Source organism: Muscardinus avellanarius (assembly GCF_963383645.1).
Source record: "Muscardinus avellanarius genome assembly, chromosome: X".
Taxonomy (NCBI): domain Eukaryota; kingdom Metazoa; phylum Chordata; class Mammalia; order Rodentia; family Gliridae; genus Muscardinus; species Muscardinus avellanarius.
The window spans coordinates 70,744,694-70,768,953 of NC_137792.1; the positions used below are offsets into that span (position 1 = coordinate 70,744,694).

At 38.8% G+C, this 24,260-nt stretch overlaps 1 protein-coding gene across 1 annotated transcript in view; it reads right to left on the reverse strand.

Moving 5' to 3' along the window:
• The window catches only part of ADGRG4 (adhesion G protein-coupled receptor G4), a gene marked incomplete at both ends in the record, with an annotated part of 225,914 nt that overhangs the window by 154,491 nt on the left and 47,163 nt on the right, over window positions 1-24,260 (reverse strand). The window contains one exon of the mRNA XM_080718933.1: window positions 1,148-7,147. Within this exon, the coding sequence (XP_080575059.1) occupies window positions 1,148-7,147 (6,000 nt within the window). The remainder of the gene's footprint in view (window positions 1-1,147; window positions 7,148-24,260) is intronic.

The following is a 24,260-nucleotide window of genomic DNA, read 5'->3' on the forward strand; positions in this document are numbered from 1 at the left end:
AAAAATGATTTCTCATCCCTAAAATTTGGCTTTTTAAACTCCAAGGTCAGGAACTAAAAATTTGGCTCCATATCCAAAAACAAAACAGAATATTACCATCCTATTTTGCTTTGCCTATTTAGACATCTCCCTGAGTTCTACATAGTTGATAGACTTGCAACAAATCTCCCAATTTCTCTGCTTTCATTAGCAAATAGACATCCAGTCTAGTCTATGGTCAAGCTGAACATTATCTCACAAAATCATTTGCATTGGGAGAAAAATTTTTCCTCCCTATGCCTTGCTTTCTGCTTCAGGATTTTCTCTCCTTATGCCCTCCTTACTTAAATGGATTCTATCAAATTTTTATTTTGTAATGGTAAAAGTTGAATAAATGCTCACTATAGGGAAAACCCTATGAACTATAGGAAAAGACAATTCATGAAAATGAAGAGAGAGACTAGTAAAATAAAGGGAAGGGTTAGGGGAAGGGAATATAAGGGGGTAAATGAGACGTGAAGAAGGGAACAGACTAAATAATGTTATGTTCTTATATAAATATATCACTATCAGTTATATTAGCATGTAGAGTGAAGGGAAGAGGGGAGAAGAGGGTGGGAGTGGAGGGAAACTCACCAAAAGATGTGCATATGTGAATGTATCACTTTGAATTTCACTATGCTGTATGACTACAATGCACCAATAAAAATATAAGCATTAGAAAAAGAAATATCACCAGGTATGGTGGAACATGCCTGTAATCCCAATACTTGGGTGGCTAAGACAGGAGGAATGCAGCTTCAAGGCCAGCCTCAGCAACTTGATGAGACCCTGCTTCAATAAAAGGGCTGGAGTATAGCTCAGAAGTAGAATGCCCCTGGGATCATCCCCCAGTACCATATATAAATAAATATGTATGTATATACATACATATATATCATACTTAGTGAAAAGATACATTTGAATTATATTTCAATAAGGATAAGAAACATGGCTAGAAAATCCCCTGTTCTGACAAGTTGTTATTGTACCCACTGTATCTCTGCAGATGATAAATACCTGTACCCTTCTTCATTCTTTTCTGTTCTCAGAGAACTGACCACCTTAGACAACACATAGCCCATCATTTACACATTCTGTTAGGGAAATACAGATAAAGAAATAGTACCTGTGGACTCATCTCCAATTGGTGAAGTCAGTGTTTCTGTAGATAGAAGAGATGTGGAGTCCCACCAAATTTTCTCAAAGGAAGCAGAGATTAGCGAAGACACACTTGCTGTAGAAGGAGTCTTCATTCCAGTAGATATGAGTGGAAATGAAGTTCCTGTAGCAGCAGATGTAGTAGTGACTATATTTACAAGGGAATCCTGTGTGGGCTTAGGCGTAACTAAAGTAGACCATGTGGATGCAGCTGGGATTCTGTTCCATGCAGATGTTTTAGTAGGGTTAGGCAAAGATGTGGAACCAATAGCTAGAGTAAAAGTGGTAGAAGGTGACATACTCATCCCATTAAAATATGGAGGTTGAGTTGCAGTCCTGGAGTTGGCAGTCAGAGTGGCTCTGGAGGATGCCTCAGAAGATTTGGGAATGTATACACTGTCATCTGTGATTTTTGCAGACACAGGGCTAGAAGTTGGAGAGCCAGTAATGACGCTTCTTGGCATAGGGGTAGGAGTAGTTTGGGTGGGTGTGGTAGTTCTGGTAGTAAAGGGCAGTGTTGTAAACTTAGTGACTGGGTTCATTGATATCATGTCAGATGTTGAATCTATGGCTTTTGACACCTCTGTTGTAAAGGAAGTCATAGCATGAGGAACATTCAATGCAGTGGCCGGGGTGGAACTTGAAGGGAGACTAGATAAGATCCAAGTCAGCATGGGTGAAATAGTAGCTTTGGAGATTATAGAAGGATTTGATAGGTGTGTGGCTTCATGAGTTGCAGATGTGGTTCTTTCCTCTATTGTGTGTTTAATGCCAGGCAAAGTGGTAGTGATAGTTCTCACTGATGTTGATAATAAAGGGTTCTCAGAAATTCCAAAGGTAGGAAGAATCCCTGATGTGGAAGCTGATGACACTGTTATGACATCACTAGAGACCAGTCCAGCCTGAGAAGCTTTGGATGTTGACAAAGACCCAGGGACAAAGTGTAGAGTCTCAGTCTGCATCACTTTGGATGTAGGCACATGACTGGTGGTGGAAATTGGAAATGGAGACTCTTTAGTTCCAAGTCTTTTCCAGGAAGTTGTAATCAGAGACTGGGTGTTACTAGATGGGGTTCTTTTTCCCAGAACTGGAAATTCAACCATTCGGGAAATAGGAGATACTTTTGGGGTAGAGAATTCAGTATTCTCCTTAGTAGCATGAGGTGAATACAGAAGTGATATCAAAGAGGGTGTAGTTGCACTGGATGTGGTCCATAAAGGATACAAAGCAGAAGTATTCAAGAATGTATCACTTTTTGTCAATGCGGCTGTTAAGGAACTGTTTTCTGACCAGGAAATTATCTTTCCTGTGTCAGATGAAAAGTGAGTGGTGGTGGGTTCAAGACTGCCCTTCACATTAGTCAAAGATGGGGCCACCTGAATATTCAAGGAAGTTTGAAGATGATCTGAAGGAATAGATGAAAGCACATATGCAGGGACAGGAGTTCTGGAAAAAATATTGGGGAGATCTGACACTCTAGCACTGTTCCCAGTAGGTAGGAAGCTGTTAGTTATTCCAGGTGACATGCTCAGAGTTGTAGTTTCATCTCCTGATAACTGTGGGGTTCTCAATAGCAAGGATGAAAGCGTAGTCTTGGGCATGGAGGAAATAGCTTTTGTGTCTTTAGAACTGAGTAGAAAGGAGGCTGTGGTACCTACATCTGAAGACACTAGCCCAGACATAACAGTGGCAGGAATGATTTTCATAGGAAGAGAAGCCAGCTCTTCTGAAGAGGAAGTGGGTATAGGTGTAATCATGGAGGACACTTCTTTCATTTCTGAAGTAGTGAGAGCAAATGAAACCATTCGACTTTTGGAAGCAGGCTCGGACTTTGTTTGGGGTGCAACATCTAATGTAGATGTTTCTATGGTCATAGTAGTCCTAGGAGTAGTTGAAGACAAAGTAGAGAATGCACCCATTGATGTGGAAGTGTCAGAAGAAACTGCAGCAGAGGAGGAAGTGGACTCTTTAACTGTCACTGAGGATATCTCAGAATTGGCTGCAGAGGGGCTTTTCAAACATTCTGGGTGTGTGGTTTCAGAAGACATAGAAATTAGTGTCACAGGAGTATCTGCAACTTTTTTGGAGATGAAAGGAGTGATGTTAACTGGCAATGAGGACATCTGGTAATCAGGAATTGATGTTCTTACGGAGGTTTCCCTAGGAAGTATTGTAGGTACATTTGGAGTGAAAAGGGTTGTGGTGATCATATCCATAGAAATCACTGTAAAATTGGCATCAGACAGTCCAGCTGTGGAAGGAGACAAGGACTTAGAGAAAGTCCCTGAGCTTTCAGAACTAGAAGAAGCAACTGAAGTCATCTCAGGTTGAGACATAAGTGAAGCCAAGTGTGAAAGAGCTGTGCTGATGAGCACAGGATTTGGTATTCTGGTTGTCCTGGAAGTTGTATTATCTTCAAATGAAGTATTCTGGTGCTGTGAGATAGGGCGAGTCATAAAGAAGGGACTTGTGACCATTCCTACAGTCCTGAGAGGATATACTGAAAGGGCACTTGTGCTATCTCTTTCAGGAAACAAAGAAGTGGTCATTGTCACAGCTTGTGAAGGAAGAGCTGTTTTCCCAAGACTAGTAGACATTTCTGAACTGTAAATATCCACTGTATTACTAAATGTCGTGGTAGGTATAGCCTGAGCACCCTCAGAAGTGGGAGATGAAGCTGAGATCCCATCAGGTATAGTTGAAGGTGGAATTGCTGAAGGTGAGTATGTTTGATGGTTGGAAGTTTCCATGATCTCAGAAAATCCCATATCTGTCATTCCCAAAGATGAAGTGTTTGGGGAGTAGGAAATAGAGAAATTCTCTGATTGGGACAGTTCTGTCACCTCTATGGTTCTATGGCTTTCCCCCAAGGAGATGGTCATCTCTTTTTTATCAGAAGATAAGGTAGAGGTACTGGACACTAACTGAGTAAAGACTGAGGTGTTGACAAGATGAGTGGAAGACTGAGAAATGGCAGTGTTTGTGGAGATAGGTAGCTTGTTGGCAGGGGTGTGCAAAGGCATGTTCTCATCAACAACAGAGTTCTCCCTGGTGCCAAGAGCCGAGCTAACAGTGTCTCCACCATTGCTGAAAGTATATGGAAAGCTAAACACAAGGGTAGAAGTTCCCTCCATTTGAGATATGGGTGGAGTTGTTACTGGTGCCGATGGTGTTGAGATCCCATGTGTAGAGGATGTGACAGGAATGCTGTCAGAGGAAGGTTTGAAGCAGATGATAGTGCGTTTAGATGGAGTTACTGTGTTAGCTGAGGTGAAGGGAAGGCTAGTCTTATCTCTAGTTGATACAAGAGTGAGAGGTTTCAGAGAGGGGACTAGAGTTTCTGTAGGATTTGGAACTGCTGTGGGTGTAATTATGGTAGATATCACTGTGACTTTTGAAGTATAATTTGAGTGTCTGTGGGTAGGCATAGCATCCCTGGTTGTGGAGGTCATTTGAATCAGTGATGGCACCAAGGCTGTAGTCATTGTAGCTGATGACAGAGTGGGTGTATTTGAGAAAAGAGATGTGGAGAAATTCCTGCCTAGTGTAACAGGCTGAGACATAGTCACCTTAGTCTCGTCAGACCCTACCATAGAGATGACAGCAGAGGTGACAGCAGTGACATTGGCTGGCAGTAAAGACACGTGGGTAACAGGTGTAGGGGTTGTTGAGAAATGAGTTGCAGCAGTCAGGGGAGGGGAGATTCCAGCAGACAAAGACACATCTGTCCTGTCTGTAGGAGTAGTGGTGAAATTCACTCCTAACATTGTGGTGGAAGTACTCAGGGGCTCAGGGAATGTCTTCATTCTCCCAAAAGTAGGAGATGGAGCTGAGTTCCCTTCAGATATCTCTGAAGTCCAAATTGCTGTATAGTTGTAGGTTGAATTAAGGATTTCTGAAGTTCCATTATATGAACTCTGAGGTGTGGTTGTCATCAGTTTTATTGAAAGCCAACTCTCTCCCACCTCGGTATTTGCAGTTATATTATCTATTGGGTTAGTCAATTTTTCTGTATCAGGAAAAGGAGAAACAGTGACAGAAGCTGTCACCATTTGTGCTGATTCATCTGTCAATTCCAGCATTGTTGAAAATTGAGAAACATCAGCTACTGCTGCTACAGTTGATTTTCTCTTAAGATGATGGGAATTTGTTTCTTTTCTTGTCACAGTAGCATAGAATTGTGTGGTGGCAGACTCTGGTACAGGGGCCATCATATCACCAAATGTGCTTGTACCATTTGTTTCCATTTGTGAGGACTTGGGAGTGATTTCTTCTGTGGAAAACTTCAGTTTAATGCCAGCAAGGGTAGATGTTATATTTTCTGGTAGAACAACAGTCTCCGTTGATGTTGAAGAAAGTTCATTTGTAGCTACCATGGACATAGGGGTGGTTTTTGGTAATAAGGTGGTGAATTTAAACTCAGGTAGTTTGGTTAAAGATGTAGTTCCAGAAACAGTGGAGAAGTTAGAGAACCTTATGGGTGTCAATTTGGATACAGCTGTTGTATATCTGGTCGTAGCAGTCTCCGTGCTAATAGTAGGCTTATTCTCAGCAGATGCTTCCGGTGGGGTGAAAACATTAGTACTTGTGGATGAGTAGTCTGCACTAGTACTCTTCCCATGTAATGCCAATGTGACATTTTCATTAGGCACAAGAGTACGTGTGCTGGTTGTTTGCAGAGAAGTCAGCAGAGTTTGCCCTGGTCTAGAAGTCCAAGTGGTACTAGTGGTGGAAAATCGATGGGCAGTTTCTCCAGTTAAAGATGTGGAACCTGACTCAGATGCCTTGGATGTAGAAGCTGATTTAGTAGAAATAAAAGTAAGCATGTGTTCACCAGTTGTGGTTATATTCTGACTATATATAGGCCCCGTGACTATGGGGGAGAGCATAGTTTCAGCCACTACAGGTACAAGTGTGATTCCAGGATTTAATGCCATATGTGTATTCTTGACATCAGTAATTCTCTGCACACTCTGAGTTTCAGTGATCAGAGAGGATGAAAATGCCATAGAAGAGGTCTCTTTTTTCATAAAGGTAGTTATGGCATCCTCCATGCTGGGCAAAGATACATCCTGGGAATTTGTAAATGTTGATTCTTTGTCTACTGTTATCCAGGTAGGTGTGGTCTCAGTAGGCATCATTGAATGAACTGTAAATGCTATTTCCCTATCAGTCATTATAAATGCAGATGCTGTCTCATTCTTAGGAGATACAGACTGTACTGGAGCATCTGTGGACATGAACAGAGATTCGGGTGGGAATGCTGATGCAGTCCCAATGTCCGTACTTATAACTGAAGTCTCTTCTACTGTGGACCAAGGTACAGTTCTGGTAGCTGTGGATATAAGAAACTCTTGCCCAGATGTGGAGTTAGGAAATGCTGCAATATCTGTGGGTCTGTGTTTAGGCAAAAATGTTGTAACCAAAGATGTTGTCTCAGTAGTTGAAAATAAAGATGTTGTATTCATAACAGTTGACTGAGATTCAATTGCTGGAGTTTGGAATTTGGAATTATTTGTAAATCCAGATGTAGAAAGTAAATTAGTACCTATAGTTGGATGGAAGGTCTCAGTAGCCATGGCTTCTGTCATTTTTGTTGTCCTTGTGCTTTCTGAAGATGGAGATTTGGTTATGTTCATGGAGTCAGTGGTAGTGTGTGTGGCTGCACTCTGGGTAGGCAGAGAGATAACTGCAGAAGTAGAAGAACCATTGAGTACAAATGTAGCTGTCTCAGCTAGAGATGTCTTTAAAATTTTTGATGAAGTCATTGTTTTTAGAGTTGGAGATGTATCAGAATATGATATGGTTGAATAATCTATCTCAAATACAGCCATGCTTTTAGACATCACTGTAGAGAAGTTTACAGTCTTTTGTGGATTTATTCCAGTAATTTGGGAAGGGGTTGTCAAGTCTATTTGTTGTGAAAGAGTTGTACTTGTTTCTTGAATTGTCATATTTTCAGAAACAACTGAAAAAATCAGAAAGCATGTGTTATTTTGAATTAAGCTTAAGAAATCAGAAACAATTCTTTAAGAAAAAGTTCTATGATTTCTTTTCATTTTTAAGAGAGATAAGTATCACAGACATAATCAAGTTGCTTGATTATTTCATTTTAAAGATGATTTTCTATTATTTAAAATGTTTATATAATTTTCACAGTACCCTGATTAGGTAACTTCCCAGTTACTGTGGAGGACATCCATACTATAGTATGAGATAAAAAGATGTAGGAACTATTAAAAAGAGACACATACTAGAGTAGTACACTGATTAAGAACATTAGCCTAAGCCGGGCCTGGTGGCACACCGTTGTAAAATGATAAGCCGGGCCTGGTGGCACACCATTGTAAAATGATAAAATAACATTTTAAAGCAACACAATGAAATAATAAAGTTTATCATAAAGCATGTAATGAAATATAATCATGTTCTAAATATCTCAAGTGCAAAGAGTAGATCAGTGCAGTGGAAGGGGAAAATTGGCTTCAAGATGATGATGAGGTTTTTCTCTTAGAAGACATATACCTCTGAGAAATGATGTTGTATAATGGTGAGAAAGTTTGACAGATTAGAATGGGACCTGAATTGGAGAGTGGAGAGACAGGAGACAGAAGGTAATATAGCTTCTTTCATATATTGAATACTTACTACATGTCAAGTACAGTGCTGCATACTATCTCATTTAATCTACCTAAACACCTCATAGGTCAAATATTACAATTATACCCATTTTAGAATTGAAGAAATGAAGCTAGATGTGGTGGTGCATACCTACAATCCCACTATCTAGGAGGATCTCAGTTTTCAGACCCTTTTTAAAAATAAAGTAAAAAGGGTGAGGGTGTACATCATAGATAGAATGTTCCTAGGTTCAATACCCAGCATGAAAGGAAAAAAGAAAGAAAGCAAGGAAGGAAGGAAGGAAGGAAGGAAGGAAGGAAGGAAGGAAGGAAGGAAAGAAGGAAGTCTGATCACAAGAATTGCTCAGATTCACACTTGAAATTCAAACCAAGGTTATTATCTGTACTCTAACAAATTCAGTGTGGAAGAATGCATTTTTTTCTTTTGATACTGAGGGTTGAACTCCAAGACATTCTACCTCTGAGCTATACCCCCACCCTTTTTTATTTTTATTTTGAAACAGGGTCTCGCTAAGTTGCTGGGAGTTTAGCTAGGTTACTGAGGCTGGCCTCCAACCTGCAACCCTCCTGTTTCCACCTCCTAAGTACTAGGATTACAAGCATGCACCACCAGGCCCAGCTAAAGGATGCATATACTTAAGTAAGAGAAATGAGTTTATTTAAAGCAATGATTAAGAAAGATGAATTTCATGGTGGTGTACAGGAGTAGTAGGAATGGGAAGAAACTTAAGGAAGAGAGGTTTTTGGAGGCTGATAAAGGCATTGCCCCATTCCCTCCCACCAGCTCTGTGCCAGCTCTACTATCTGCCTCTTCCCTACCTGCACTTGGGCAATCAAGCCTGCTGGGTACAATCAGAAAAGAGGATAAATTACCATTTCCTTAAGTTCATGATCACCAACCTCAAATGAACCTTTCACACTGACCAACTAGCCTATCACTTTTCTCTGATCAATTTATGCTCCTACACCACAAGAACTCTTTCAAACCTTCCCTATTTGTAATTTTCACCCCAACATGTTCATCAGAAAATCATACCTCCTACTTCAAAGGAAGAAATAATTGAAATCATTAGCCAGAAACTCAACTGTACTTTCAGTCCAGTCACCTCTTATCATTTCAGAAACCTCACATTGTCAATTAGTACCTCCATCTCTAATGAGCGTTTACCTCCTGATATAATATATGTTCTAGTCTTGTGAAGTAAAAAAATAAAATATTTCATCCCCCTGCAGGTGCTACCCTATCTCTATTCTTCCCATTTCACTCAAAATACTTTAAATAAAGTTTATCTATACTGGCTGTCTCCATTTCCTTGGGAATTTTTTCTCTCTACTCTTTGCAGAATTGTTCTATTTGACCTCTCCAAGGATTTGTTCCAGCATCTTTTCTTCATGCCTAGGGTTTCAGTTTGCACTTCTACACAGATGAATTTTAATGTGTTTTGTTTTTGGTAGTACTTGGGGTGGAACCCAGAGGCTTTCTACCTCCGGGCTATACTCCCAGACCTATTTTATATTTTATTTGGCAACAGGGTCTCACTAAGTTGCTGAGAACCTCACTAAGTAGCTGAGGCTGGCTTCAAACCTGTGCGATCCTCCTGTCTCAGCCTCCCAAGCGCGGGGATTACAAGTGTGCTCCACCACGCCCAGCAAATTTCAATGCTCTATCTCTAGATAACATCTCTATTCTGAGCTCCACATTTTATAACCAATTGCTTGCTTGACATCCTCTCTTGAAGAACTCATTAATATGTTAAACTCAAAATACCATCAACTTGAACTCATTACCTTTTTTCCAGACTGGGTCTTCTCTGGTATTCGTTTACCAAATGGCACCAGCATACAAACAATTATGCAAGCCCAAACTTCTTCCATCTGTCTCCTCCATTCTCTCACTCGCCTATCATAACCAACCCATAATTGAGTCCTATATATCTTATCTTCTAAATATATCTTGATTCCACCAGTGTCTCTCCATCTTTATCACTTACCACCCTACCCAAGCTACCATCAGCTTTTACCTGGGTTACTGTGATACACTTCCAACTGAACTCTCTGCCACTACTCTTGGGTCTCCTCCGATCTGTTTCATAGAGCAATCAGAATTATAATTTTGAAGTGTAAATATGATCAAATCACTCCTCTCTCTCTCTCTCTCTCTCTCTCTCTCTCTCTCTCTCTCTCTTTCTCTCTCTCTCTCTTAGTGGCTTTTCATGGTTCATAGGATAAAGAAATGTTTTGGTACTGGGGAATCAACCCCGGAATACTTGATACTTGACCAATGAGAAACACCTCCAGCCCTATTTTATTTTTTATTTTGAAACAGGATATCACTAAGTTTCTGAGGGTCTCACTAATTTGCTGAGGCTGACCTTGAGCTTGTAATCCTCCTATCTCAGCTTCCTAAGTACTAGGATTACAGGCATGTGCCACCACACCTTGCTAAGAAAAAAATTTCTTAATAGGACTGATAATGTTATGCATGTTTTGATTCCTACCTACCTCTTCAGTCTCAGTCCATGATAAAACCCTCTCATATTCTCTAAACTTCAGCCCACAGCTTCTTTTTAGTACTCCAATGCTTGACCTTCTATGAAAAAACATTGAACATGCTCTTGCAGCTCTTTAGAATGCCTTTCTCCTTCTTCATCCGATTAACTCCTAATCATCCTTCAAATCTCAACTCATGCATCACTTCCTCGGGGAAGACTACCTTCCCCAACCTCCAAAACTGGCTCAAACTAATCTATTTGAATATATACCTAATATATTTAAATGTACCTTTTATTCTTTGTACTCAAGACAGCTGTAGTTTTACACCTGTTGGCTGTGCTGATTAATGTCTGTCTTCCTCAGTGTGGATGAGACCTCATCTTTCATTGCTCACCATCATTGCTCACCACTGTATCCTCAGTCTCAAGTGCAGTGCCTAGCACATGGCAGATGTTCAGGGCATATTTTTAGGATAACTGAATAAGCACAGATGATGAGGGCATGAGATGTGGTGAAAGCAAATTAGAAAGGAAAAATTGGCAGGGAGTAGTAACAAAGAGGTTTAAGAGCTACAGAAGACATAAAAACCCCAGAGAACTCAAATTTTGCTTTTGGGAAACTCAGAGTATAATGGTAGTATTCATAGAAATAGGAAAATTGGGAAGGCAGCCTTATTGAGAAGAAAAACATGCAGTTTATAGTTGGATAAATGGAATTGGGATGATAATGGAACATCCAAATGAAAATGATGCATTGTAAAATTCAAGGCTGAGTCATAATCTTTCTCCAGTTTACATCACTTGAACTGAAATTGCACATATTTACCTTAGGGAAATTAGTATTTCAAAAGTATCCACCTGAGAAGTATATAACTTATTATGTTGGAATAATTGTGGTGGTAAAGAATCCACTAATTTCACTGTGTTGAGCATTAAAATCACTTTTACTTTTCATATCCAGAAATTCTGGGGTATGTGTAGGATGTCTTCTAGGATTTTGTGGTCATTAGCAAGTAAAATGAAGTCTGCGGTGACTGTATAGATGAGTTGATTTGGGGAAACTCGAGAGTATAATGGTAGTATTCATAGAAATAGAAAAATTGGGAAGGCAGCCTTATGGAGAAGAAAAACACATGGTTCAGAGCTGGATAAATGGAATTGATAAAAGTACATACATCTATAAGGGAAAAGGGGAAAGTTATTACAAAAAGTGATTTTTGCTCAATTTTACAACATTGTTTTAATTGTCCAAGACTCACATTTTGTTAAGCTTTATCAACAAAACAGTATATTTCAGCAACATGATATTTATTTTAAGCCTTCTGCCTTTAATTGTACATAAGTACAAGTAAAATAATTGTCAAGATTGTGCCTTCCATTTTTTGTAAGTGTATTGATTCCAGCCAGTTGGTGTTGGAAATAAATCTCTGTCAAAGTGTCACTTTCAGCACATGCAAGAAATGTATCATCCCAAAGTCTGAATTACTCTCTTTGAATATACGAATTGTAAATAGAAGGATTTAAAACCCCAACTGCTTTACAAATGATTAGTAATTGAGCTGCATTCACTTTTCAGCCAAACAATAAAACACTAAATATCACAAAAGCCTAAGTTATTGCCTTTGATGTAGCATTCAAAGAGCACTATTAGAGTATACCATAACAAGTAAAGGGAAACTCTGGGATGGATGTTAGACATAATCATTTTATCAGAAAGGGCTGAGGCATCGATGTAACTATTTATTGGTACTAACATTTCCAGTAAGCCTCTCAAAAATGAACAGAAGTTTCAGAAAATAAAATAAAATAAAAATGTCAAGCAGGTAGCATTTTAAGTACCAGAGATCTCTTAGGAAATAATGCATCTTACATTGCTCCATTTCAACCTATATCCTGAGTTTATATATTTCAGAAAACTTCCCAAAAAAATCCTTTAGATGCAAAGTTGGTGTTTGTTTGTTTGTTTGTTTTGCAGAAGGACTGCTGTATCAACAGCTTAATGTTGAGATTTTTCCCCAAAAGACTGCTATTTCTTCTAAGGTCATTGCTAATAGATTCAAATATTTATTCATCAGAATCACAAAATTTTAAAACCAAGACTTAGACGTTGTTTTCAATTCTTTCATTTAAAGGTGAAGCCCAAAGAACTGCAGTGTTGAGAAGAGATTTTCACAGATAAAACAATGAGAGCTGAGTGTGGTGGCACATGCTTGTAATCCCAGTACTCAGAAGGCTGAAACCAGAGGATGGCAGGTTCGAGGACAGCCACAGCAAGTAATAGACTCATGAACCTAACCCTGTTTCAAAATAAAAATAAAATAGAGCTGGGTGTGTAGCTAAGAGGTAGAATTCCCCTGGGCTCAATTCTCGGTAGTACACACACAAAAATCAAACATTTAGAGAAGAAATAAGACAGTATGTGACAATGCCCTCAATTATATAGCACCCATAAATGCCCTCAATTTACATGGAGTCACCCTAAACACAAGACAAAGAAATTAAAGGATTTCCCCCAATATAGCCAAGAAAGAACAAGCTTCCATACTAAAAGCCAAGTTGCGCAAATGCAGAGTACAAAAACAACAATCATCCAAAATAGCTTGTAAGACATAGACTTTAGAGGAAGGCAACACACTGTTAAACTAAAATATTAAGGCACACTGGCTAGCCTGGGCATTGAAGCTCAATGGTAGTCCCAAATTATGACCATTCCCTGAAAGAGTATCTGCCTTCAAGAATCCTTCATATCTCAGATAATGACAATCCAATCAGACATCAGTAGCTTTTCAAAACCAGGGCCCATTGGAATTAAAGGTATTTTCAAACCTTAAATCTACAAATCAGTGCAATGGGTTAGCAAATATTCAAGATCATTAGTGAATATTATAGACTTATAGTGAATATAAACTTCTTTAAACCTGGGTGTAGTGGTGCATGCCTAAAATCCCAGTACTTGGGAGGCTGAGACAGGAAGATCACAGGTTTGAGGCCAGCCTCAGCAACTTAATGAGACACTGTTTAAAATATAAAATAAAAAGGACTAGCTGTAACTCAGGAAAGAATGTTCATGAGTTTCATTCCCGGCACAATTAACTAATTAACAAACTTTTTATTATTTAGTGGTGTCATTTTATCTTAATCTATAAGTATTTTGTTAAATTAAATTCAAATTGCTTAAATTCAATAATTCAGATTGTCTGCACACCTATCATTTTTAATGACTGAGATTCACTGTACTTATGCCTCATCGGTCTTTCTGTTTTCTACATTAATGGTAATAGGATTTTTTTGGTCCCTAAATGATATACATATCTCAATTGAATATAATGCCCAAGCTGCTAAGAAAATAAAATGTTAAGTTGTAAGTGATTGGCATAGTTACAAAGCTAGATGTATCATCTCTGCCATTTTTTCACCGTGTGTGTGTGTGTGTGTGTGTGTGTGTGTGTGTATGCTTCTATTGTCCAAAAACTGATATTAAAATCAAATGGAACACAGCAAGGTGGCACACACCTGTAAATCCAGTACCTGGGAAGCTGAGACAGGAGGCTTACAGGTTCGAGGCTATCCTCACCAACTTAGTAAAACCCTCAGCAATTTAGCAAGACCCTGTTTCATAAATAAAAATAAAAAGTGCTAGGAATGTAGCTTAGACATAGACTGCCCCTGGATTCAATCACCAGTACCAGAAATAAGGAAAAGCAATTGGAGATTTCCTAACTGAATAAGATGACATACATCCACATTTCCCCATGCCTCCCCACTAAGTACACCTATATGTCCTGGAAATGGTAGGAAATACAACCAAAGAAGAACTACGAAAGATACTAAGAAGAAAATAAACTGATTTCGGACCCCAGGAGTGGAGGAATGATATGGTGGTGAGCATCTTGCCTTCTCCAACTGAGCATAAAAAGGCAACTAGGCCCTGTGTTTCCCAATCCCTAACCTGACAAAATAAACCAGTCCAAGGCTCATTCCTGTCCTGGATCAAATAGGAGTCTCTCTGATATCAGGTAAGACTGACATTGACAGAAAGTAGGACCAATTGGAGGCCCAGATAACAATAAGTAGCCAAGAGAAATATTTCCATCCCTGCCAAATCTGAATTTCCTGTCCCCACCAAGAAACTGGCTAAACAGAACCTTGTCTGTGATGACTATTTTTCACTTTCTGCCCCAAGAATCTTCACACCCACTCAGAAACACAAGTCAGGAAAACAGAAGAGAAAAAAAGATCCCCTAATAGCAAGTGACCCAGTCTAGACAGACTCTGTCCCTGTGATATCATGATTCTTCTCCCTTGACCAAAGACACTGAGGCAGTCAGGGGGACAAAAAAGGGGGATCCAATAGTAGCAAATAGACTGGTCCAAGATTCTCCTTTCCTTCTCCCAAACACAGGGAAATCAACACCAAGGGATATCAAAAAGGGAATATGACTCCACCCCTTTTTCATTGTGAGACACCCAAGGGCCTGTCCTGAGGAGATATCTTTTGTTTTCCATCCAGGCAGCACCATCAGGGACCAGCTAGAGCCTCAGAGACACCAGATAAACCAACCAAGACAAAAGAACATTATAAAGACTCTAAAAATTAACCTGTATTTGGAAGCGTAGCCTACAAAGTAGGCCAAGACCTGTGTGCTAAACCAAAACAGGATGACTGCATGCTGGAATGAAAATTTTAAATAAAACCCAGAGTCTTCTAACATAATTGACAAAATGTCCAGGATACAATTTAAAAACATCACCTGTCATACCGAGAACCCAGAAAATCATAATTTGAATGAAAAAAGACAATCAACTCAAGGCAACACCAAGATGAATCAGATGTTGGAATATCTGACAAGAATTTTAAAGCATCTATCATAAAAGTAATTGCTCAAGCAAATACACATTCTCTTGAAATGAAACAAAATATTCTCAGGGAAGCTATGAAGAAGAACCACAAGGAAACTGCATAACAGAAAAAAAGATTATAACATATTTTTAAAATCCAACAGATGGGCTCAATAACAAAAAGGAGATGATGGTAAAATCAGCAAACTTGACAAAACAACAATATAATTCACCTAACTGAAACAAAAGAGAGAAACCCAATTGAAAAAAATGAATGGATTCTTGAGTACCTGTGGAACCATAACAAAATATCCACATTCAAATCACTGCAGTCCTATAAAGGAAAAGGGAGACAATGGAGATGAAAGTGTATTAAAAGAAATAAAGGCTGAAAGCATAATAAATCTGACAAAAGACACAAACCTGCAGATTCAAGAGGCTGAATGAACCTCCAACAGGGTAAAACCAAAAGAAATCCATGGCAAGACAAACTATAATTAAATTTTTCAAAAACTAAAAATATAAAGAGAAAAATCTTGAATGTAGTAAGAGAAAAATGACACATTACTTATAGGAGAGAAACCATCCAAAGGACAGCTCATTTCTCATGCCGAACCAAGAAGGCCAGAAGAAGTATCATGACATTTTTCAAATGCCTTCAGAAAATAATTGTTAACTGTGAATTCTATATCTAGTAAAGCTATCCTTCAGTAATGAAACAGAAATAATAATATTATCAGATAAAATAAAACCAAATAAATTTATTACTAGTAGACCTACCTCTAAAAAGTTAGCTAGAGGAAGTACTTCAAACAGAATGAAAATAATTTTAAAAATTCTTGGGCTGGACGTGGTAGTGTATACTTGTAATCCCAGTGCTTGGGAGGCTGAGACAGGAGGACTACACACTTTCAAAGCCAGCCTCAACTACTTAGGCTCTCAGTAACTTAGTGAGACCCTTTTTCCAAATAAAATATAAAATAGGTCTGGGAGTATAGCCCAGATTTAGAAAAGCCCCTGGGTTCCACCCTCAGTACCACCAAAAAAAAAAAAAAAACCCTTGGAGCATCAGAAAGAAAGGAAAACTGGAAGGAGCAGAAATATGGGTACACACAATGCACAATGCACTATCCTTTTCCTCGTTAGCTTTATAAATAACCTTTGAGGACTGAGACAAATATTATAGCACTATCTGATATTCAAGTCAGTGAAATTTCAAAATGATGAAAGTCAAACAAAACTGAAGTGAGATTTCCATATTTCACTTGAAATGATAAAATATCAATACCAGTAGACTCTGATAAATCCCATTTATATATTGTAATGCCAACAACAACCACTATGAAGACTATACAAAAAGATAAACTCTAAGCATCAAAATAAATCAAAATGGAATCCTAACATATGTTCAAGTAACACACAGGTTGCTGTTTACAAAAATGTAATTCAAATGTAATGATATAGTAGGTTGAAAGTAAAAGGATGGGAAAGTAAATCATGCAGACACTAAGTTTAAGACAAGCTAGAGAGAAAATAAACAAAAGGAACTGTACATAAATGAGAAGAGAGAATAGTGGACTACTGGAAGGGGGTTAGGGGAGGAAGATGGGAAGGAAGAAAAAGGAGAGCTGATGAAGAAAACAGTTTGAATAACTCTATGTCCAAATATTAAGGGATCACTACCAATCTCACTAACATGTATGAGGTGGGGGTTGAGCAGGATGAGATCTAGAGGAAAACATGACAAATGCAGTGTGCATGTATGTTTGTATCATTTTGAATCTCACTATAGTATATAATCACAATGCAACAATAAAAGTATATATAAAAAGCAAAAGTGGTTATGTTAACATTCTATAAAGTAGAATAAGAGCAAAGACAATTATTTGAGTCAAGGAGAAACACTGCGTAATGATAAAAGGATAGATCCATGAGGAAGACATAGTATATGCATACACACTCAAACAACAAAGCAAAACTGATAAGCCAAAAGGAGATATAGATAAATCCATTATTCTGGTCGTGAACTTCAACAACCCACTGTCAACAATTGATAGAGCTATAGGACAGAAAATCAGCAGGTATACAGACATTCTGAAAAACACAATCAACACAATTTAGCTGACATTTATAAAGCACTCCACACAACAATGGCAGAATACATATTTTTGAAGCACCCATGTAATATTCCCCAACATACCATAGACTGAGCCATAAAACAGATCTCATCAAATGTAAAAAAAATTAATTATAACACAGTTTATCTGACCATTATGAAATCAAATTATAAATCAGTTACAGAAAGACCACAAAAATATTTCTGAATAGCATACTTCTCTACAATCCATGAATCAAAGAAGACATCTCAAAAAAATTTTTTTTAATTGAGTAAAAGATCAGAAGAAAAATGGTGATAGAGAGATGCAGCATATCTCACTAGCTGAAACAAATTAAAGACAACTAATGAGGAGGCAGCATGTTAATAAATAAAATAACTATAGCTTATGACCCAAAACAGACCCAGGGACTACAGTGGGAGAAATCCTATAATTCTGATGTGTGAGATCCACTGCAACACTGCAAAAGACCAAGCAGAAGGTCCTACTGCAGAAGCAGGCAGCTGGCGGTGCCACCACAGGCTGCCAGCCCAAACAGGCTACGGCATGGCAGCCCCAGCAATTTCAGAAAAAAAAAAAACAAGAGTTTGAAAGCAGACATAGAGCTTAAGGACATAGGACATCTTAAGATTCGAGGTCACCCAAGCACCTGCGCGGCACCATTTGCCCACCAGAGGTGGCACCCACAGAGGCATTGGGAGATCTTCAGCGACTTGGAACCATGTGCGCAGAGAAAATCAGGGGGACTAAGAGGTGCAGCCAGCCCACCAAAGCCTAGACTGGGCTGCCAAGTAACAGTGTGAGCTCAGATGAGCTACAGGTCCCAGCATGTACTCACTGAGTACCACCGGACATGGTAAAAATTGTGTGTGATGATTGTGCGCCAAGGAACTGGGGAAACGCAGGAAAGGCACTTAAGGCTGGATACCTGCACAAGGCCATAAGGTGTCGCTCCAAGCAACACCTTATGCTCCAAGCAACTGAGAGATATTGGAATATACTCAGATATTGGAATATCTCAGTTGCTCCAAGCAACTGAGAGATATTGGAATATACTCCAGAAGCTATCACAGCGATCAGACATTCAGAAATTATACTGACCCGCCCCATGTTCATAAAGTAGTAGGACTGGGTTTTTTCGGTTTTTTTATTTGTTTACAGCTTCTGTGTTTTTGTGGTTTATTGTTTTTTGGTATTTATTTTTTTCTTTTTTCCTTTTATTTGGGTTTCTTGTTGGGTTGATTCACATTATTATCTCACAGTTGCTATTTTGTTTTATTTTATTTTATTTTTAATCCTGTTTTTCTCTTTCTTAATCCTATTTGTTCTCTTTTGGTTGTTTAATTTTGTTTTTGTAGTCGTTGTTGTTTATATTTAATGTATAATAGTTACCCTTTGTATCTTATTTTGTTATTTTACTCGTATTTGTTTGCTCCTTCCCCCATTCCTCCTACAAAATTCTCCACTCCAGCCTAGCTATTATCTTCCCTCAAAACTTTCTCTTTGTCCCTTAACTGTATCTCTTTGACTAATACTCAAAGTTTATCACATCTCCATACTTAAATATTCTATTAACTACAAGAGTCCTATTATCTAATCTTCTCCCATTCTCAACCTGATACAACCTTAGTACACTTAAATTCTTCCCCAACCTGATTATATACTCTACCTTACCTGACTCTTGCACCCATCACCAGACCTACTCGACCATAACCCAACCCTCACCACTGGAAAAAGTACTGCTTACCTGCGGACTCTTCTAAATCATTACTACTAAGACTGGATTAAACATAATATCCACAAATGATGGGAAGACTTTAGAAAAACAGGCCTGAGAACCTTGAAAATATGAGAAATAGGAATAGTGATGAGATAACAGAAATCATGAATACTGACCTACAAGAAATGCAAGAAGAGGAGTTCCGAATCTTTATCTACAATATGATGAAAGGATTTAAAACAAGTCTACAGGAGATGAAAGATGAATTAGAAACACTAAGGATCAGAAGGAGGTCTGGAATGAAATGAAAGAGTCAGTAAGTAAAATAAAGACAGCAACAGTAAAAAAAGTTCTGGAAGATTAAATGAAATGGAAAGTAGAATATCACAGTTAGAAGACAGTTCTTCCAAAACCGAAAACACAGTTGACAGCATACAGAAGTCATTACAGCAACAAAACCTAAACATCTAATAACTAAGGGACAACATAAAGCATCCTAAATTATGGATAAAAGGTATGGAAGAAGGGATAGAGGTACAGACCAAGGGCATTAATAATCTCTTCAGAGAAATAATTTCAGAGAATGTTCCAAATAGGGAAAGAGACTTGGGTTTTCATGTCCAGGAGACATACAGAACACCATTAAGACAAGATCAAAGAAGGACCTCTCCATGCTATGCAATAGTCAAAATGACCAACATAGAGGCCAAGGAAAGAATCTTAAAAGCAGTGAGAACAAAAGGATGGATGACATATAGGGGAAAAACAATAAAAATCACCCCAGACTATACAACCCAAGTCATGAATGCCAGGAGAGACTGGTATGACATGATCCAGACCCTGGAAGAAAACAACTTCCAACCAAAACTGCTATATCTATCAAAACTATTATTGAAAATTGATGCAGAAACAAAAGTGTTTCAGGATAAACAGAATCTCAAAAAATTCATGAATTCAAAGCCAACAGTAGAGAAAATACTTAAAGCAATAAACCATAAAGAAGAAAAGAGAAGCCGACTTCAGAACCAGAGAGGACGGAGATCTGTGGGGTGTCTAAGTAAAGAAGAAATAACAGGCTACTAAACAGAAGACAGAACACAAAATGACAGAAAACAAAAATCATATTTCAATAATAACTCTGAACATCAAAGGGCATAACTCACCAATCAAAAGACATAGATTGGCAATGTGGATCAAAAAACATAACCCAAGTATATGCTGTTTCACAGCCAAAGACATTCACAGACTGAAAGTGAAAGGATGAAAAAAGATATACCATGCTAATGAAGACCAAAAAAGATCAGGGGTAGCAACACTGATCTCCAACAAAACAGACTTTAAGCTAAAACACATCAGAAGAGACAAATCAGGGCACTTCCTGTTATTAAAAGGAACAATTCACCAAGAAGATATGATAGTAAATGTTTATGCCCCATTTGTAACACAAACCCTCCTGGACATCAAATCCCAAATAGACCCAAATACAATAATTCTTGGAGACTTTAACACACCTCTCACACCACTGGATCGATCTTCAATGCCAAAGATGAGTAAAGACTCTTTAGAACTAAAGAAAACTATAAACCAAATGAACCTAATAGACATATGCAGAATATTTCAACAAGGAAGTACAGAATATACATTCTTTTCAGCAGCCCATGGAACCTTCTTCAAAATAGATCACATCCTGGGACACAAAGAAAGCACCAGCAAATTCAAAAGATGCAATAAAATTCCTTGCACCTTTTGAGACCATATTGGAATGAGAGTAGAAATCAACAACAGGAAACCCAAAATAAACTATTTAAATACATATAGAATGAATTATACACTATTGAATGATGAATGGGTAAGATTGAAAATTAGGGGAGAAATAAAGAAACTTCTGGAAATACATGAAAATAGAGACACAACTTACCAAAATCTATGGGACACTTTGAAAGCAGTAGTAAGAGGAAAGTTTATAGAATTGAGTGCCCACCTAAGAAGGTCAGAGAATCTCCAAGTAAACAACCTAATGACACAGCTTCAGGACCTAAAGCAACTGCAACAGTCTAATCCCAAATCCAGTAGAAGGCAGGAAATTATTAAAATCAGAGCAGAAATAAATGAAATAGAGAGCAAAAAATAATTCAAAGACTCAACAAAACAAAAAGCTGGTTCTTAGAATTGATAAAACCCTGGCCAACCTAACCAAAAGAGAAAGAGAATCAACTCAAATTATTAAAATCAGAACTAAAAAAAGACATCACCACAGACAGTGGAGAAATTCAAAGGATTATCAGAAACTATTTTGAAAATTTATAGTCCAATAGACTAGAAAACATGGAAGAAATTTATAGATTTCTAAGTACATATAACCTACCTAAACTGAACCAAGAGGAAATAGCAAGCCTAAACCAACCAATAGCAAGCAAAGAAATAGAAATGGTGATAAAAATTCTACCATCAAAGAAAATTCCAGGCCCTGATGGGTCTCCAGCTGAATTCTACAAAACCTTCAGTGAACATCTAATACCAATACTTCACAACTTGTTCCAGAAAATTGAAAGAGATCAAATTCTCCCAAATTCCTTCTATGGGCCAGTATCATATTAATCCCCAAACCAAATAAAGATACCTCAAGAAAGGAAAATTATTGACCAATGCCCTAATGAACATAGATGCAAAAATTCTAAATAAAATACTAGCTATACGCATTCAAAACCATACGAGGAGAATAGTACACCATGACCAAGTTGGTTTCATCCCAGAAAAACAAGGCTGGTTCAAAATATGCAAATCAATATATATTATTCACCACATAAATAGAACTGAGAATAAAAATCACATCATCATAGCAATAGATGCTGAAAAAGAATTCGACAAAATCCAACACCCATTTATGTTAAAATCACTGCAGAAAACTGGAATAGAAGGAATGTATTTCAACATCATTAAGGCAATATACAACAAACTCAAAGCAAACATCATACTGAATGGGGAAAAACTGCAAGAATTTCCTCTAAAATCAGGAACAAGACAAGGATGCCCACTATTATCACTCCTCTTCAATATAGTCCTTGAGACTCTTGCTGCAGCAATAAGACAAGAGAAGGAAATCAAAGGAATTCACATAGGAAGAGAGAAATTAAAATTATCCTTATTTGCAGATGACAGGATCCTTTATCTAGAAGACCCAAAGAACTCAACCAAAAGACTTCTGGAGCTGATTAACCAATTCAGTAAAGTTGCAGGATACAATATCAACCTAAAGAAATCAGTGGCTTTTCTTTATGCCAACAATGAATCCACAATGAAAGAAATAAAGAAAATAGTTCCATTCACCATAATCTCAAAACCAATAAAATATCTAGGAATAAACTAATCAAAGATGTAAAAGACCTCTACAAAAAAACTATAAAACATTAAAAAAGAAATTGAAGAAGACCTTGGAAGATGGAAAGATCTCTTGTGCTCATGGATAGGCAGAATAAATATCATCAAAATGGACATTCTGCCAAAAGTGATCTATAGATTCAATGCAATTCCCATTAAAATACGAACAACATTCTTCATAGACCTAGAAAAATCAATCACGGGCCCAGTACCCTGGGTCCCAGGCGGGGATCACGTGGGGCACACCAGCCGGGGCCCAGGTCATGGGACTCTGGGCCCCACGAGAAGTAGTACGGAGCATGCTGGACCCATGGGGAAACCGGGAAGGGTCACAGTGCTACTGAGTGCCTGATCCCACTACCTCCTCAAACCACACATACTGTCTTCTCTTATTGAGAAAAAAAAAGGAAAAGAAAAAGAAAAAAGAAAAATATCGGAGAGGGGTTAAGAAGGCCTTTGCAGATGCCAGGATACTGGAGATGCAGACAAAACTTATCCAATGCACTGGAACTTATGGAAACATTCCCCGTGAAGAAGGACTGCTGTTTCTCTATATTGTTAAGAATCCTGGACATCACCTGTAAGGAGAGAGTTTAGCGGAGACCAAGGAGGAAGGCGGTATTGAAAGTGGTCTCCATGATGGCAGTGGAGAGTTGTATTCAGGAGAAGCAGGAATCGGATCCTACCAACCTTATTTTTTTGGGAGAAATTACACCAAATGTCGAATGCTACCGTCACACATGCTTAGGAACACTGGACAACATTCAGAGTGGAAAAGAGCTTGGGAAATATTTGAAATGGTGGAAGCAGTGGCAATGGCAGTGGCCAGTACTCAGGGGAGGCAGAGATCTGATGCATTACACCTGGAACCTTTGAAATAGTAACCCAAGAGGCAGAATGCTACCACCACGCACCCTCGAGAACGTGGGACAATTGGTTGGGCGAAGAGGGTGCTCGGATTGGAGACTGCCGAGGGGTGAGGCCGGCGATGGACACAGCAAAGCTGGGATTGGAGCCTGCCGTGAGGCAAGGCTGGTGATGGAGCCTCCGAGGCCAGGATCGGAGCCTGCTGAGGGGTAGGGTGGTGACAGGGCCAGCAGCCAGCATCGAAGCCTGCCTTGAGGCAAGGTCACTACTGGGGCCTCCGAGGCCGGGATCGGAACCTACCAAGGGGTTAGGGCGGTGCCGAGGCCAATGGCCGGCATCGGAGTCTGCCGTGAGGCAAGGGCGCTACTGGGGCCTCCGAGGCCGGGATCGGAGCCAGCTGAGGGGTTAGGCTGGTGTTGGGGCCAGCGAGACCAGAATCAGGACCTCCCATGAGGCAAGGCCGCTGCTTGAGCCAACAAGGTCTGGATCAGTCCACTGGGTAGCCAGGCCACTACTGGGGCCATCAAGAGTGGGATCGGTACTTGCAATGCGGCATGCACAGAGAGTATCGCAGAAAATAAAAATCAGATGCTTCCCCTAATCAGCAAAAACTAGGAGGAAAGGGGCAACAGGAAGAGGTCGAGCTATAGAAAGGGCCCTATAACAAAGCAAATAAGGTGACCAATCAGAGGGTATGGAATAGGGGAGGATGGAGCCTCTTTAAAATGCAGGAGGTACATAAACAAATGTATCAAAGTTAATCACCAAACAAGGATGGGATCGAGGGAGGGGGAGGGAATGGGATGGGGGCTGGAGGAGGGCTAATTGGATGATGTGTGCTTGTATATCCTCTCAAGTCTTGTATTCCAATGTGATGTATGATTACAATGCAGCAATTTAAAAAATAAAAAATTAAAAAAAGAAAAAAAAGAAAAAATATTCTCTGGTAAGAAAGAAAGCAAAAAGAAATATTGAAATGTTATCTTTAAGTTATCAAGAGCTTGGTATCAGACAAATGAAACATGTG